This window comes from Lathyrus oleraceus, chromosome 3 (assembly GCF_024323335.1).
Source record: "Lathyrus oleraceus cultivar Zhongwan6 chromosome 3, CAAS_Psat_ZW6_1.0, whole genome shotgun sequence".
Taxonomy (NCBI): domain Eukaryota; kingdom Viridiplantae; phylum Streptophyta; class Magnoliopsida; order Fabales; family Fabaceae; genus Lathyrus; species Lathyrus oleraceus.
In genome coordinates this window covers 349,757,782-349,775,002 of record NC_066581.1, presented here as the reverse complement: position 1 = coordinate 349,775,002, position 17,221 = coordinate 349,757,782, and the positions used below count along the sequence as shown (strand labels likewise).

General features: G+C 35.1%; 2 protein-coding genes across 2 annotated transcripts; one reads left to right on the top strand and one right to left on the bottom strand.

The window, feature by feature from the left end:
• Positions 1–73: 73 nt before the first annotated feature.
• Positions 74–1,006, bottom strand: LOC127131238 (uncharacterized). The gene is made up of 4 exons (XM_051060169.1): positions 993–1,006; positions 461–812; positions 202–303; positions 74–102 (listed from the first exon to the last, which is right to left on the bottom strand). Exons 1-4 carry the CDS (start codon positions 1,004–1,006, stop codon positions 100–102), a joined length of 471 nt encoding a protein of 156 aa, XP_050916126.1. The 3' UTR covers positions 74–99.
• Positions 1,007–7,079: 6,073 nt separating this feature from the next.
• LOC127127617 (laccase-17) lies at positions 7,080–10,078 on the top strand. The gene is made up of 6 exons (XM_051056868.1): positions 7,080–7,246; positions 7,346–7,497; positions 7,663–7,907; positions 8,034–8,162; positions 8,282–9,238; positions 9,691–10,078. The coding sequence occupies exons 1-6, from the start codon at positions 7,151–7,153 to the stop codon at positions 9,819–9,821; spliced, it is 1,710 nt and encodes a 569-aa protein (XP_050912825.1). The 5' UTR covers positions 7,080–7,150; the 3' UTR covers positions 9,822–10,078.
• The last annotated feature ends 7,143 nt before the right edge of the window (positions 10,079–17,221 follow it).

Sequence of the window (17,221 nt, the reverse complement as noted above, 5' to 3'; positions counted from 1 at the left end):
GCTGTTGCTGCTATCACGGACTCGGTGGGAGTGAGAAATCAAACTTAGCAAAAAAAAAACATTAAAATCACAGGGCAAAATTAAGCCAATGCTCCGAATTCACTGCAGTAAACAAAATAATGACTGAGTCGGTTAAGTTCAGAAGATTACCCAAATTGGAGTTAAGACGAAAGAGATAGGAAAAAGCTAAGTACAGATTACCTTTCCGGAAAATAGCATCAAACAGGATAACTCGTTTCTGAGCGGACAAAAGTGCTTCTGAAAACTTTCTCCTTTGGAACCTTTGAGCATCAATCTGAAACCCTAATCAGAGGAGATAAATAGGAAGCAAAGAGAATTAGTGAAGGGATTCGAAAACGAGAGGGAGGCGGATTCGAAAAAACGGAGAACAAAAAACCCTAGTCATAGATAGAGAGCGGCGAGAACTTTGAAAAGAAAAAATCCAAAAATCGGTACATACCTGGAAGAGAGAGGCGAAATAGTGAAGCTTAGGCTCCATCATCACCGTCGCCGCCACCGAAGGTGAGTTTCCTTTGGCTTGAATCTTTTTGGAGTAATTGTTAGAGAGCAAGAGGGCGAGGATGGGTGAAAGTGAGACGGAGAGAAGAAGGGTTAGGCTAGTGTGAGCTTTTGAGTGAGAGAGTTTTAACGAGAGAGAGCGATGGAGGGACGATCGTGAGCGATTGGGTTTCTGAGAGAGAGCGATGAGGAAGGATTCGCAGCATGAGGGCGATGAGGGAGTGTTACGGTTGATACCATTTTCTTTCTTCCCTTTTATTTCATTTTTTGAAAAAGAAATAACATTTAAGCCACTTAAAAAAAACCATTAAAAAAAATTTAATACTTTAGTTTTTCTTTGCACTTTTTATTAATTAGTTTTATGCTTCCAATCCATCAGAAACCCAACAGCCATGCGGCTGGGTTTAATCACTAGTAGACTAACAGTTCTTTTTCTATTTAGTTATTTATTTTAACCCCTTTTTTTAATTTACCTTAGTTTATACATTTAAGTTAGCAGTAAATTATCAGTTAGTTAGTAAGTGGTCTGGTGGAGGGGAGTGGCTTCTAGATCCTTAGTGTAGCGGGTTCGATACTCCTTGGTGTAGTTTTGCTTTCTTTTATATTTATGTTTTATTATTCATATTTCTTTTTTTCATTATTGTTTAATAATATAGATTTGTTTTTTTAATTTAATTGCATTATGCATTCGAAACCATTTATTTTAACTTATAAAAATCATATTTTTTCGATTTTATATCGAGCCCATTTTCACACCCCTTGTAAGTCGATTGCTTTTTAAGCATTCGAAAGATATATTGTCTTAAGTGATACAAAACAATGTTTCGACCACGATTGTTGAGTAGAGATAAATGACGCTTTTCCGAATGTAGATTTATAAATCCGTTCGATGTGTGGTATGCGTTCACTCCTCATCTGTTTTGGGTAAAACAATGTTTTCGTCGATTAATACAATATAGCTTTCGCTAAAATCGACCAACAAACAAAATTTTTCTACCCAGAACTACGTAAGCCTTGATTTCTCTTTTGAGATACGTAGGAGCAGGATTTATAAATCTTGTCAGGCCCATTAATAAAAAACTTAGGTTTAGTCCTTCGTTAAAAAATCCAAAAACATTTCTTCTCTATTCTATTTATTCTATCCCACATAATAATTTGAAAAGCCTAACATTTCAAACTAACATTAATGCACACAACCGACCTAATGGTTCCCGTTGAGTACAACGGACGTGAGGGGTGCTAATACCTTCCCCTTGCGTAATCGACTCCCGAACCCGGATATTGGTTGCGATGACCATATCTTATCCTTTCTTTGTCTTGGGTTTTATCGATATTTCCCCCTTCCTTCTTAGGAATAAATAAAGTTCGGTGGCGACTCTGTTCAGTCCATCATTGTGAGCGTGCTATCGCGCTTCGCTTTGAAGTCGTATCCCCATTTTTTCGAGGTGCGACACTCGCCCATCCATATTTAAATCAATTAGACATATGTGAGAACATTGTTTTGCATGGTGCAAGTACGAAAGATAGTTGTTCAACTCCAGTACCCCATTACAAGAGACCCCAAAGACTCAACCAAATCCATTGCAAAGATTGACTAGTATGGTAGAGAATCTAGGAGAGTCATTCCAGATGTAATTATAACATAATCCAAAATAAAACAAAAATTATATTGCAAAGGGTTGTATTATGGAAATTGTGGATGGTGTTGTTTGGCTTGATATAATCGTACTTCAATTGTGGTGCACGTAAGTAAAACTTTTATGGTGATTTCAAATTATATTCATTGTTAGAATTTACTTTTAATATCAACTTTTGTGTTAACATCATTTAGGTACATGCATCAGGTTTATGCACACATAGGTTAACAAAAGTATAGTTTCTTGGCCCACACCTTATTCAATTTGTCCAACGTTCATCAAATGATGTACCAATGTACATACATAAAAAGTTAATTTAAGAGAAAAAAGGTTATTACCTATGATTGTTTCTCAATTCATAAGTATATATGATGTGTGTTTTCTCTTATTTAATATTCAAATTTTTACCCATTATTAATTATTCTAGATGTTTATGTAGTGGTCATTGACAACTAATAGTTATTTGTCTCAAGCAAAATTTAGTAATTATGCTATGCCCGTTACATCATAGTCTTAATTCAAATATGAAAGCAATTCTTAACCTGTAAGTGATATTCTTTATAATACTAAAATGTTACTTTTACTTTTGAATATTTTTTATTTAGTTTAATTTTTGTCAACCTGTAGAGCTATAGAGGGATACATATGCGTCAAAATCTAAGAAGTAAAAAGTCAAAATTCATTTTCCCAAAAGTAAATGGTCTTATTTGTGAAAATCTAAAATTTTGCCTTCGACCTGGATTAAAACTCAGGCCATCTTGATTGCAGGCCGAGATTGAGTGCCACTAAGCTACTCCACATTCATTATTTTAATTTACAAATTGAAAATATATTTACATTTCCATACCTGAATATTTACATTTCTTTCTTATCAACCTCAACCTCTTCTTGAATAAGCAAGATTTTGAGAGAACTTCTCTATTTCAAAAGCTTGAAATACGCTTGAAGGATATGACATGGGAATATTGGTATAGTGTTTATGGATTGCAAAAATATTCCCATTCACTTGCTTGCTACCTTTTTTTGTCGCCGGATCTAGACATAGACTATTTACATCCCCCTCTATTTGTTGATTTTTAAGCATTGTTTTATGATATGGCAGAGTCCTTATTAATATTTTGCAGGGATTGTCATTATCATAAAATTGAGTGTTATTGTCAGTTGCTAGTTATAACGAATTTGCATAAGAATGAGTTCAAAAAGTTAAAGTTAATACGGATCATAACATTTTGGTTAATCTTTGCCTACTTCATTCATCCATATAGATTGATACAAATTGCAAATGTTTTCCTCTTGTAAAGAGAAAACATGTTGACCATGAAAATAAATATTTTCTATTTCTACAAAGTATGGATTTTGGAAGGCTACTGGTAATGACAACAACGTTAAGATTATGGGTACTGATAAGTTCATCAAAGAAAAGAAATTGTCCATTGAACTACTACTCGAAAATTTAGCCATGTTTCAATTCGAAAAAACGTCCTGATTCGAAAAACACATAATCATGTAAATGGAAATTCCAAATCGATGAATTCCAAACCTGGTCAAAAACTTGGTTGAATTAGAATCGATGATATTAAAATGCGTTGTTACGATTGATAAATTTGAAAAGTAGAACTCAATTGATGAAAAACTGAAATAGAAGCAATTGAAAATAAAAGGTGAAACCCTAAAAAAAAAGAGTAACATTGATAAATGATGAACATTGTTCATGAAAAAATTGAAATTTGAGATGTTTGGAATTCTTCCAGAAATTCTTGATGAACATTGCATGCCAACTGTATGATTTTTGGCTTCTGTGAGCATTGTCAAATATTTTAAAAATTATTGAGATTTCAATTATATTTAATGTGTAAATTCAATAAAAAAAAGGCAAAGTGGACTAGTGGTAAAGTATTGTGTCCAACAACCAAGTGGTCCAAGGTTCAAATCTATTGTGAATGCAAAAAAATTGTGACATCAGCGCCACATGTATTCCAAATGGACACTAAATTTGACCTTGACTAACGAAACTAAGAGAAAGGACTAACGTGATGTTGTTTGAAAAAATAAAGGATCACATTGGAGCTTTTAAAAATTAAGGGATCAAAATGGATCTCAATGTAAAGATCGACAAGAAAATTGAAGTAAAACCCATTAACAAACCAAGGTAAAATCACTTATTCGTAGTAGTGAACACACATCATTCCTCAAATATAAGAAAACTATCCAAATGACTCATAAAACCTCCATAGCTTCTAAACAAATTGGAGCTTCTCCCTCAAATCGATAAATCCATCAACACACAATCTTCAATGAAATTGTTGAAGTTTTTGATAGTCCTAAATTTTCACTAAACCAAGTGAAATGTCTGCCACACATCGACAAGTCGATCAACACACAATCTTCAATAAAATTGTTGAAGTTTATGATGTCCTCAATTATAGCTAAACCACTTATACCTTCCTCTCCGACTCCATATGAAATGTGTTAAAGTATTCACATACACACCACAATCTTCTTTGATTATCAATAACATTACTTAACTACTCCCATAAGAACTATTTACCATAAGATTTCCACACATCATAAACGTATGCCATATAAAACAAATACTCTGTTGAGAATGTATCAAGTGTGAGTAGTGTGGGTAATAGTCTCATATTGGTTGGAAATATGGAGACTTGAGCATTTATAAGTGAGAGAGCTCACTCACCTATCACCTTAAGATTTTAGGTGAATATGTGGTGTGTCTCTCACAAAGATGTTGCTCTAAAAAGAAGAAGTCCCACAATGTTCAATGCTCCCCAGTGAAAAACTTCTCCAATAAATGGTATCAGAGCCTGGTTCGAGAAAGAGATCGGCTTATTTGTATTGAACGTCAACAACGCCACAAAGGTGATGAGTAAGAAACGTTTCGTTGAAGAGTGTCAACGACGCCGTGGTGGTGATTAAGAAATATTTCATACGATACAATAGTTTGTGGAAGTAAGAAGAGCTTCCACTTTAGGGGGAGCATTATGGACTCACATTTGAGGGGGAGTGTTGAGAATGTATCAAGTGTGAGCAGTGTGAGTAATAGTCCCACATTGGTTGGAAATGTGGATACTTGAGCATTTATAAGTGAGAGAACCCATCCACCTATCACCTTAAGATTTTTGGTGAATATGTGGTGTGTCTCTCACAAAGGTGTTGTTCTAAAAAGAAGAAGTCTCACAATATTCAATGCTCCCTAGTGAAAAACTTCCCCAACATACTCATCTTTTATGAAAATTCAAATGACAATCAACACAAGGTCAAAGATGGCAGAAAATATCACCTTTATCGTATTAGAATCTCATAACATTTAAATACTCTCTGATACTCTAACTAAAAGTTGATAAGAAAAACTCATTTCTATATTACCCTGTAATACCACCCCTAACGACTCCTCCATCACCTCTAATTTTATTTCTTGAATACACACAATATTAAACTTTTTTTTTTACAATTAAACTGATTTTTTTCTTCTGTTTCACCTCCTTCTTAAATCTCTAATGTTATTATTACGTATTCATTATACCCTCACAACACCCCCAATAAACCATACCATTGATACCGACCCACACTAACTACCTTCTTGTCCTACACCCATTCTCAAGCCCTCCCTTAGGAGTTTTAAAAAATTAATAAGTAAATTTTTTTTAGGTTGTTTTAATAACATCTCTAAATTATTGAATTTAAATAATTTGATTATAAAAGACTTAAATTTCAAAAAGTAGAAATATAAATGACTTAAAATTAATTTACAAGATTGTAAATGATTTTAAAAGTAAATTTGTTAGTAAGTAAAATAATCTAAGAACAATCTTTTGAATTGAAAAGTTGATGAAAGTTGATTACTTTGAATTTAAAATACCAGGATCGGAAACAACTCAGACTTTGTTTGTTTGTATTAATGATGAAATGTAATGAACTTATATTATTTAAGTAAGTCAGATGTGGCATACTAGGATGAAGTGGTAATATTTTATTTTATTTTATCACTTATTACTATTTTCTCCCTCTCCAATTTGAGACCACTGAAACCTTAGATTTGAAATCTTTATTTCATTCCGTTTCCAATCTATTAATAAAATATAGAAGTTGGTTGATTAATTAAAATGTGTTATAAGTTAGTTAGTTTGTTAATATCTTACCAGCTTATCATTTTTTATATTTTTAATAATATAATATGATCTTCTATCTTATCAATGTAATATCTATCCAATATATTTCTAGTTGAGGATTTTTTTTTCTCATTTTCAAATTATCTACTTTCTAAAAACTATTTCTATCATATGATTCTATGATCACATTTTCCACTATTCATGTTTATGGTAAGAAAACATTATGCCCCAACATATCTACTAATCTTGTTTTTGTCAACTCTTTTCTCATTAAACTTGTAATTTTCATCTAATCCTTCTATTAATATATATGGTTACTTTTTGTGTCTAGCATAGTAAGAATCATGTCTATGGCACTATATATAATTTAGTGAGAAAAAACACTAGGCATGTGCATGAAAAGTTAGATTTTGAGAGAGCATTGTCACCTATATAAGTTGGTCATTGTTTCTTCTACCTTGACTAAGATTAGTAAAAGTTCAACATGAGTCAAAGTTCAATATGGCTTAGAAAATACTAAAGTTCTATAATGTAATAATTAATTGAACGTAAAAAACTTACTCAACTTGAATAAATTGACTCTTTATCAACATTGAGCAAAACTTGTAGCTTTCAGAAAGTGATCTAAGTATTAGGGAGAAATATTAACTTCACAAAGTGAGACATTCATCCAATGATCAAAGGTCATTGTGATACTCAAAGAAAGGCATCCAAATTAACCTCACAAACTATTACTTCATGTCTACTCTAAAATTAAATCAGACCTACAACCATGTTTATCAGACAAGTTTATGACACCATTTTGCCATAATATCTCTATATAAACATTTCTGAGATCAGTTTTCATAACAAGAACTAAGACAAAACATGGGTTTTGTCAAAGTGATTTTGCTTTGTTTATGTGTTGTGCTGACATTGTTTCCTCAGCTTGTAGTGTGCATAACAAGGCACTACACATTTAATGTATAATAACTAAACTCATGCATGCAATATTAAGTTTACTTGTATTATCATTCCTATGTTTCACTCTTAATGTTTTGCTTTATCTTTTTCATGTTCAAGATTGAGTACACGAATGTTACAAGATTGTGTCACACAAGAACCATTCTTAGTGTGAATGGGAAATTCCCTGGACCTCGTTTAGTGGCAAGAGAAGGTGATAGAGTTTTGGTCAAAGTGGTTAATCATATCTCAAACAATGTAACAATTCATTGGTATGTTTATAAATTCATCTTCTTTATTTTAAGTTGCACCACGTAACCACTCATATATAAAATATTTTTTGAGGTCTCTGCAATGATTTGTTTTGCAGAGACCTCTATAAAGCGGCAAGTCGGCCGCAGTTGAGAATATGTTGTGACCTTGGATTTTTTTTTCAGGCATGGAGTTCGGCAGAAGACAAGTGGTTGGTCTGATGGACCAGCATATGTTACACAATGTCCAATTCAAACAAACCAAACATACACATACAACTTCACCATTACTGGACAAAGAGGGACCTTGTTTTGGCATGCTCATATATCATGGCTAAGAGCAACCCTTTATGGACCTATCATCATTCTCCCTAAGCACAATGAATCTTATCCTTTTCAGAAACCACATAAAGAAATCCCCATTCTTTTTGGTATAAATCATACTTAATAGCTAGATTCTAGTTCTAAATTGCGGTTGCAGTTGTAATATATCAGGCCGGAATTTAGAACTGTGTTCATGCAAGTTTTTTGGCAAATACTTATATATGTGATTTCAGGTGAATGGTTTAATGTTGATCCTGAAGCAGTTATAAATCAGGCACTTCAGACAGGAGGGGGACCAAATGTTTCAGATGCATACACCATCAACGGTCTTCCGGGTCCATTCTACAATTGTTCCTCTAAAGGTATAAAAACAACCCTGACTACCGGGGTTTGAAGTTTGAACCCTGGTGATGACATTTAACCTAATAATATCGACTTTTGTCGGTTAATTCTCTCATTTTTGTATTCATGATTTTTGAAGATACATTCAAGCTAAAGGTGAAGCCAAACAAGACGTATCTACTAAGGATAATCAATGCAGCACTCAATGAAGAACTCTTCTTCAGCATTGCAAATCATTCCTTAACAGTTGTTGAAGCTGATGCTAGATACACAAAACCATTCAACACAAACACAATCCTCATAACACCAGGACAAACCACAAATGTTCTTCTCAAAACCAAATCATATTTTCCTAACACCACTTTCCTCATGGTTGCTAGACCTTATATAACAGGCCTTGGCACATTTGACAACTCTACTCCTGCAGGTATCTTGTATTACAAGCAACACAACACTTCAATAAAAAATCTCCCTTTTCTCAAACCTACACTTCCACAAATAAATGACACAAATTTTGCATCAAACTTCTCAAGAAAATTCAAAAGCTTAGCCAATTCTAAATTCCCTATCAATGTACCGAAAAAAGTCGACAAAAAGTTTTTCTTCACGGTTGGGTTAGGAACTAGTCCTTGTCCGAAAAACACAACATGTCAGGGTCCAACTAATAACACAAAATTTGCAGCCTCAGTGAACAATTTCTCATTTGCTCTTCCACCAGTTTCTATTATGCAGGCATACTATTTCGGAAAATCGAACGGAGTGTACAAAACGGATTTTCCTGAAACCCCTCTGAACCCTTTTAATTACACAGGAACACCACCAAATAACACAATGGTGAACAATGCTACAAAATTGGTTGTGTTGAAATTTAATACTAGTGTGGAGTTGATTTTGCAGGATACTAGTATTCTCGGTGCTGAGAGTCACCCTTTGCATCTTCATGGCTATGATTTCTTTGTTGTTGGTCAAGGTTTTGGAAATTATGATCCTAATAAAGATGCTGCAAAATTTAACCTGGTTGATCCTGTTGAAAGGAACACTGTTGCTGTTCCTGCTGGTGGTTGGGTTGCCGTTAGATTTTTTGCAGATAATCCAGGTTGGTACTCATGCATGTCATTTAAAAAATTAATGTGTCATATCTTATATATTATACTATACATACTCCCTCTAGGGATGTCAAAACAGGTCTGGACTGCCAGTCCGTTTCGCTCGCACTTGCAGAGCGGATAAGATTTTAGACCTCTTTAATATATCCATCCCGTCCCATTTATTTTACAATTTTTTGCCTTTATGAGTGCAAGGTCCGCAAGTCCGTCCTGCCCTATTTTTTATGTGGTGCGAACCAAAGTTTTAGATCCACATCCCAACTATGCTCGTCCTGGACGGACCTAAAACGGACAGACATCTCCTTTTGCCACCCCTAACTCCCTCTTTTTACCCTTATAAGCAAATATTTTGTTTTAAGATTTACTAAATAATTGATGTATTTGAAATCATTGTTGTTTAATGTATATGTCAAAATGACATGGGAGTTTTTGGTTTCAACAGGAGTATGGTTCATGCATTGTCACCTAGAGATACATACAAGTTGGGGATTGAGAATGGCATGGCTTGTACTAGATGGTAATGAGTCCAATCAGAAGCTTCAACCACCACCTTTTGATCTTCCAAAATGTTGATTTTGACTCACTCTTTTGTCTCGAGTGTTATTTTTTGTTCCTTAATTAATTCATGAAAGCAACATTTGAAATTCTTTTGAAGTGTTGAATAAGTTGTTGTGACAACAAAGTTTGTTTGTCTTTGTCTTCATGTTATTGTTGTTGTTATGTTTGGTTTGGTTGAAGAGAGATGAGAAGTTGATGAGTAATAGTCATAAGAGGGTTTAAGTTTAACCTTCTTGATTTAATTAATTAACTTCATAATTAACATTTGATTAGTTCGCTTTTGCTTATATTCAAAGTCTTAAAACACCTATTTGAACTCATTAAAATGTAGGATTACCTTAGGGGGTTAACATCTGATTTATGAGTTTGATACTTAAGAAAGCATAGTATCAATAAATGTAGGGTCACCATGTTTATGAATAATAAATATGTCAAGTATAAATGTGGTGACATCATTAATAATAATGTTCCAAAATATTTGGAAAACTATGATACGGACACGATCAGGTTTCGGCTACCAAGCTTGACATCTGGCTAATTGCAAAGCGGACCTCTTTAAGTGCAAAATTTTGGTCTAAAGTATCCTTCTTAATAAGAAAAGAACAAGAAAAGAAGAGTTTGAAGTATGTTTGTGTTTATTTAAATTAAACTAAATATTGTAAAGTGATAAAAGAAAAAAAAGATAGACTTATAATTTATCTTATTTCATTCTACTTTGAGTTATGTTTATTCTTCTCATATTTGAAAAATTTTCATTATGATTCAATTAATTATAAAATCGTTAATATATCTTCGAATCCAGTTGACCTATAAAAATTTACTCCTAATTTTTTTATTCTAGAGGCGTCAAATAAGTCTAAATAGATAAGTTCTAAAATTCTTATAATGATTACAATGTTAGACATATATACTTAAATATTGTTACCATATTTGTGACACATGTTAAGTAAATCAAAATGAACAAGGGTTAGACATATATACCACAATCATAATTCTTCGGACTAGGTGTAAAGACATTTAGTGCGCATTATCAAGATCTATAAAATAACAACTTATAATCTTATATGTTATTTTGGTCTTCTCTACACGTGTTGGGTTTGAAAACATCATTTCTCACCTTTCAAAGTTTCACAATATTTGTTGGATCAAAATTTATTGGATTTCATATTCATCAATCTAAAAGCATTGTCTCCAAAAAAAATTATCGATATCTCACTTAGTACCCATAGTGATCACTTAAAATATTTGCCCTTATTTCTCCACGATGGGCACAACTTATAGGTGGGTGATTCAAAAACTCCTTTCGGTATAAACCATCAAGGACATATAATTATTTTCTTAACATGGTCATCAATAGTGTAACTTTTGTCAAGGACTTTAAGTTCAGAAACCAAAGTTTAGAATCTTAAAAATATGGTTTCCACATCTTTATATTCCTCTATTTGAAATAACTTATATTGCTTGATTAGAACTGTTGAAGTATGCCTTATTATCTTAAGTGATGAAGAGAAAGAAACACATACTTGAAGATTATATAAACCTTAAAGTCGAAAAGTCATCCAGAAAGTCGCCATAAGGGGTTGTTACTATGAAAGAGTTATTAGCGAAGGTGATCGGCGACGACGGGAGACAGCCGTTGGAAATCAATTAAAAATTAAAGATGGCAGTGTTGGAGCCGCGGGGAGGCAACAATCGACGGGCCATAGCGGTGGGCCACGACTGAAGTATGATTGATGAGGAATGTGGGTGAAGTACGCTGGAGACGACGCGGTGAGTCGATGGTCGACGGTCGATAGTGGCACAATGGCATATATCGACGGTCAGTTGGGGACATCGGTGGTCGACGCGGCAGTTGACGGGGGTCAATCAGTACGTTGTCCGAGTTTTTTTGGTCATCCTGCCAGATTTCTCGATTCACGTGTGTTTGTGCCTTTTTGGTTCGGTTTATGGATTGTTTGTTAATGGGTTGTATGTCGGGCTTTGTTATTGATATGTTGGTTTTTTGCAATTATTAATATGTATGTCCTTTGTTACTGTATGATGGCAATCTTTAGAATTTAGAGTTGAAGACAAAAATAAGGTTTAGGAGTTTGGGGAAACCTTTGGAGTTATCTAAGGGGATTGAGATATACTTCTAAGCACATTGGATTTATGTAATTGCTATAATGAGAGTTAGAGAGATTGGGAAACACTTGGGTAGAAAATAGGGGGTTTTCTTGGGAATTTGTAAGGTTATTTTCTTGTAACTCGTTTCTAATCTCTTGTATAACAACTTTTGGAGTATAGGGAATTGGAGAGTTTCTCTCTCCCCCAAATGTAGATCATTTGATCGAATTCGGTAAACAAAAATTTTGTGTTTCTTGCACTCTTTTATCTTCTTCTACCAAGTTAACTCACTGTCTTGTTGCATTGAAAGTTATTATTAAGGAAGGCCATTTATTTTAGTTGCCATTGTACTTTGTCCACACATCAAATTTTTTGGTGTGATTGAACTCTAAATACTTCTTTGAAAGTGGTTTTAATTATTCTATCAATTTTATAACAAGTGGCATCCAGCGTGGAGGAAAGGGGTATTGTTTACAAGTGAGCACCATGATTAAATGGGAAATCGAGAAATTTTTCGGAGACAACGATTTTGAGTTATGAAAATTAAAGATGCAATCAATCATAACTCAAGAGAAATGTATTGAAGCTTAGAAGGGTGAGACGTCAGTTCCTGCACGCCTAACAAAAGTAGAGAATATAAAGATGTTGGATAAGGCCAAGAGTACCATTATCTTGTGCCTTAGGGATAAAGTTCTAAGAGAAGTCTCCAGGGAGCATACTGCGACTTCGATATGGGCAAAATTTGAATCATTGTATATGACTAAGTATTTGACTCATAGGTTAGGTCTGAAATAACAACTTTATTCATTACGAATGGTGGGCCGAATATTGAGGTGAAAATTGATGATGAGGACAAGGCTCTATTCTTGTTGAGCTCATTACCCAAATCATTGAGCACTTTAAGGATGACCTTCTATACGGTAAGGAATTTACTATACTTTAGATGAAGTCCAAATGACTATGAGATTCAAATAGTTTTCAAAGGTGGAAGATTTGAAGATTGTTGATAGTGGTGAAGGCTTGAGTGACCAAGGGGGGAGGTGAGTGTAAAAAGATGTCCAAATCAAAGAGGTTTGACAAGTTAAAGATAAAATGTTATAGTTGTAAAAAAGCAGTCATTTCAAAAGGGATTGTCCCGAGAAGAAGGAAAATGAATATTTGTTTAAGTTACAGTTGCCTTAGATAAGGAGAGTTATGAGAGTAATGGTGAACTAGTGGTGTTGAGTTTGGAGACTGAAGATTGTTGGGTCATGAATTCTGGTTGTTATTATCACATGTGTCCAAGAAAAGAATACTTTGAGACTTTGAAGCTAGAGAAAGATAGAGTAGTTCTCCTTGGTGACAATAAGGCTTGCAATTCATGGTATTGGTACGACCAGAGTTAAAGTGTTTGATGATCGTGCATTTATTCTTCACAATGTGAGGTATGTTCTAGAACTTAGGCAAAATTTATTATCCATAAGCATGTTTGATGATATAGGCTTTTGTACTAGAGTTGAACATTGGGTGTTGAATATTTTTCATGATGAAGTGATCATAGTTAAAGGGTTTAATATACGTGGGCTATATATTTTAGAAGGTTCAAATGTTGTTGTTAATTCATTATCAACTAGTGAAGACTTTCATGAAAAGAATACGTGATGGGATTTGAGGTCAAGGCATGTGATTGCATGGAGGTTGTTTCATAACACTTTAATGAGTTTTACAGAAGATAAAGGATAAAAATGTATGAAATCGTTGAGTTGTCATTGAGTTTCTAGGGTAATGCTAGTGCCAAAGCAATTTACTTGGTTGGTAGAGAGTTCCGCCATGGGAAGAAGAGTAAAAACCAAGGGATGAAGCTTTTAGAAACCATGGCGGAGAAAACTCAGTTTGAGATGAAGTTTCCTACTATGGATACTACTAGTAGTAAGGGAATAGTTACAGAGGCCTCTGATTATCATTTGACTCATGATAAGGTAAGTAGTGAGATTGCAGCATCACAAAGAGACAATTATGCTAACCTTGGGTGTTATGCTTTGAATGTGGCTGAAGGGTTGTAAAATTCAGAAATAAGGACCTTTAGGGAGGAACTCAAAAGTAGGTGGAGTCAATAATGGTTGAAAAACCATTCTTGTAGGCTTGTTATATTACCGAGGAAGAAAAAAGTTATTAGAAGTAAGTGGAAAGATCAAGGTTCAAGGGTGGCTTGAACTTGATCAAGGTTGTTTAATAGTGCTTCAATATGGTAGAGGGCAGCAAATGTTTGATGGTTAAATTGGCATCATCACGGTTTCAAGTCAAGGTGGAATTTGTTGAAGTTTTCCTTAAAATCTTAAGTGATAGAAAGAAAGAAAAACATATTTGAAAATTGAATGAACCATAAATTCAAAAAGTAATCCAGAAAGTCACCATAAGGGGTCATTATCGTTAGAGAGTTTTCATTGAAGGTGTCTGGTGGCGGAACGAGACAACCACAAAAAATCGAGCAAAAATCAGAGGTGGCGGTGCCATAGTTGCGAGGAGGCAGTGGCGGGCGGAGTTCCGGAGAACGAGAAGACATGCCGCAACAAAAGTGCAACGGCAACGAGTAGTAGCGGAAGATGGCATATGGTTTGCACGACGGTAGAGATCGATGACCAGTTGGGGTCATAAGTTGTAGGCGCAACGGCGGCAGGCTGTAACACCCCGATTAAAATAAGATAATTATTTAATTTAAGTTAATATTATATTTATTAATTTAATTAAATAATTGGAATTATTGGATTATTATTATTATTATTGGAATAATAATTATTGGAAAATATATAAGTTGGAAATAAGAAAAAGAGTTCTATTTGGTAAAGAAAGGATTTTTTTACGTGAAAAGCAGAGAAGCGGCTGAAAAGAGGAAAAGGGCAAAGAGGCAGAGCAAGAGGGAGAAGGTTGGAGAAGAGAAAAGCTTGAAGCTTAAAGATTCGCCGGATTAACTCAGGTAAGGGGGGTTTATCGTCGTTTAATGGGTATTATGGGTTAACATGTAATGGGTAGTGATAAGCCATTGATTTGGCCCTAATTGGGATGTTGAATGCTGAAAAATTGTGTTGGATAGGTTGTGTTAAAACTGAAATTGAATCTGTAATTGGATGGGTAGTGATTTTCCGAAAGTGTAGCTTTTTACGGAATTGGAATCGGAGGTCCGGAAGTCCCCCAACGGCGGAAAATGCGGAGAATTCTGCATTCTGCTTCGTGTTAGCGCAGGAACAGCTTTCTGTCTTGCGTTAACCGGTTAACCCAGGGTGTTAACCGGTTAACACTGTTATGAACTGTGAAAATATTGCTGTTTTGCTTGCGTTAACCGGTTAACCCAGGGTGTTAACCGGTTAACACTGTTGTGTTTTCTGAGAAATTGCTGTTCTGTCTGCGTTAACCAGTTAACCCAGGGCGTTAACCGGTTAACACTGTTAAGTTTTGCCAGGAAGCGTGTTTGGTCTGCGTTAACCGGTTAACCCAGGGCGTTAACCGGTTAACACTGTTGAAAAGTGGGAAAATTGGTATTTAAATGTTGTGTACATATTGGATGGTTGGCCTATATCGGTATATGATATAGTAGGGATTATTTCCCGTTGTTTTGAGTAGTATAGGTATTAGTAGGGTGTGCTAATACTGTGATTGATTAATTGGCATGACATGATATGATTATGTGATAAATATGCTGATGATGTGTGAAAATATGCATAATATTGTGAATGTATATATTATGTATGTAATTATGGATGGACTGTTTTATGGCTTAGAGTGTGAGCATGTGTCCATTGTGGATTGTTATTGATGTTGCATGCTAGGTGATTTGGCATAGCAGAATGTGGCCTTTATGGTGGTAGCTAATTCCCATGGTGAGGAATTAGTGATGTTAGTCATTTTGGACTGTTGTTGATGTTTGCATGCTAGGTGATTTAGCGTGCATAGCATGGCCCTTGGGGTGGTAGCTAATTCCCATGGTGAGGAATTAGTGATGTGAGTCACTAGGTCTCAAATGAGTGGGACTAGTGAGCTTGGTAGCCGTACCTGGATTTGGTCGGTGAAGTTGAACTATATGTTCACGAATAGTCGGTACCGCATGCATGGAGTCTCATTGCATAATATATGTATGGCGTATAATATGAATGGATGTATTCCAATATTATACGTGTGTTTGTGTTGGTATTGAGTATGAGTTGCATTGGTATTGAGTATGATATTTGAGTTGATGTGCCGTTACTGAATGTGTGATGTGATTAGGGTGATTAATGGGTTAAATTACTTAACATGACATGATATTTTATAATGCTTATTATATCGATTGAGGAACTCACCCTTACAACTATTTTTCAGGTAACGAGCAGTGATTGAGTAGAAGCTAGTGCTTGGAGTCTAGTGTAGTCTCCTTAGTGGGTCATGCTCTGATAGATGTAACATCGGGACGGGATGTTTTACCTTGTTGAATAATTTTACATGTAATGTGTTACATGTTTTGAATGATCGATTTGATCTCTATCCGCTGCGTATTGTGCAATACTTTATGTTTTGAGTTAATAAATGAGCATGACAGTTATTATGGTGAATGGTGTGAAGTGATTGTGTGACACCCTTAATTGCATATTTACTCTGATTGATATATATATATATATTGTTATTTTAATTTCAATATTTGGGGTATTTTAGAAGGGTGTTACATTAGTGGTATCAGAGCATAGTCGGTCGAGTCGAGTCGTAATTATTCTGTTTCCCCTGTACGGGATAGGTGTTGTGTAACCCTATCAGTACTTATTGTTTAGCTTGTTGGGTTTTCAGAATAGAGATGGCTGGAAGAGGTAGAGACGATGCTGCGATTGCTGAGGCTCTGGGTATGCTAGCTGGAGTACTTGGAGGGAATCCGAATGTTGTGGGAATGGGAGCTGCTCGTCAACTGAGTGAGTTCCAGAAGAATAATCCTCCAATGTTCAAGGGAGCATACGATCCAGATGGTGCTCAGAAGTGGTTGAAGGAGATCGAGAGGATCTTCCGAGTGACTGAGTGTGCCGATAACCAGAAGGTCAGGTTCGGTACGCATATGCTGTCAGAGGAAGCAGATGATTGGTGGGTTGCTACCCGCACGGAGTTGGAATCTGCTGGGAATGCTGAGATCACTTGGACAGTGTTCAGAGAGAGATTCCTGAGGAAGTACTTTCCAGAGGATGTCAGAGGAAAGAAAGAGATAGAGTTCTTGGAATTGAAACAGGGTAACAGGTCTGTTACTGAGTATGCTGCTAAGTTCACAGAGCTGTCAAAGTATTATACTCCCTATAATGAGGCTGTTGGAGAATTTTCGA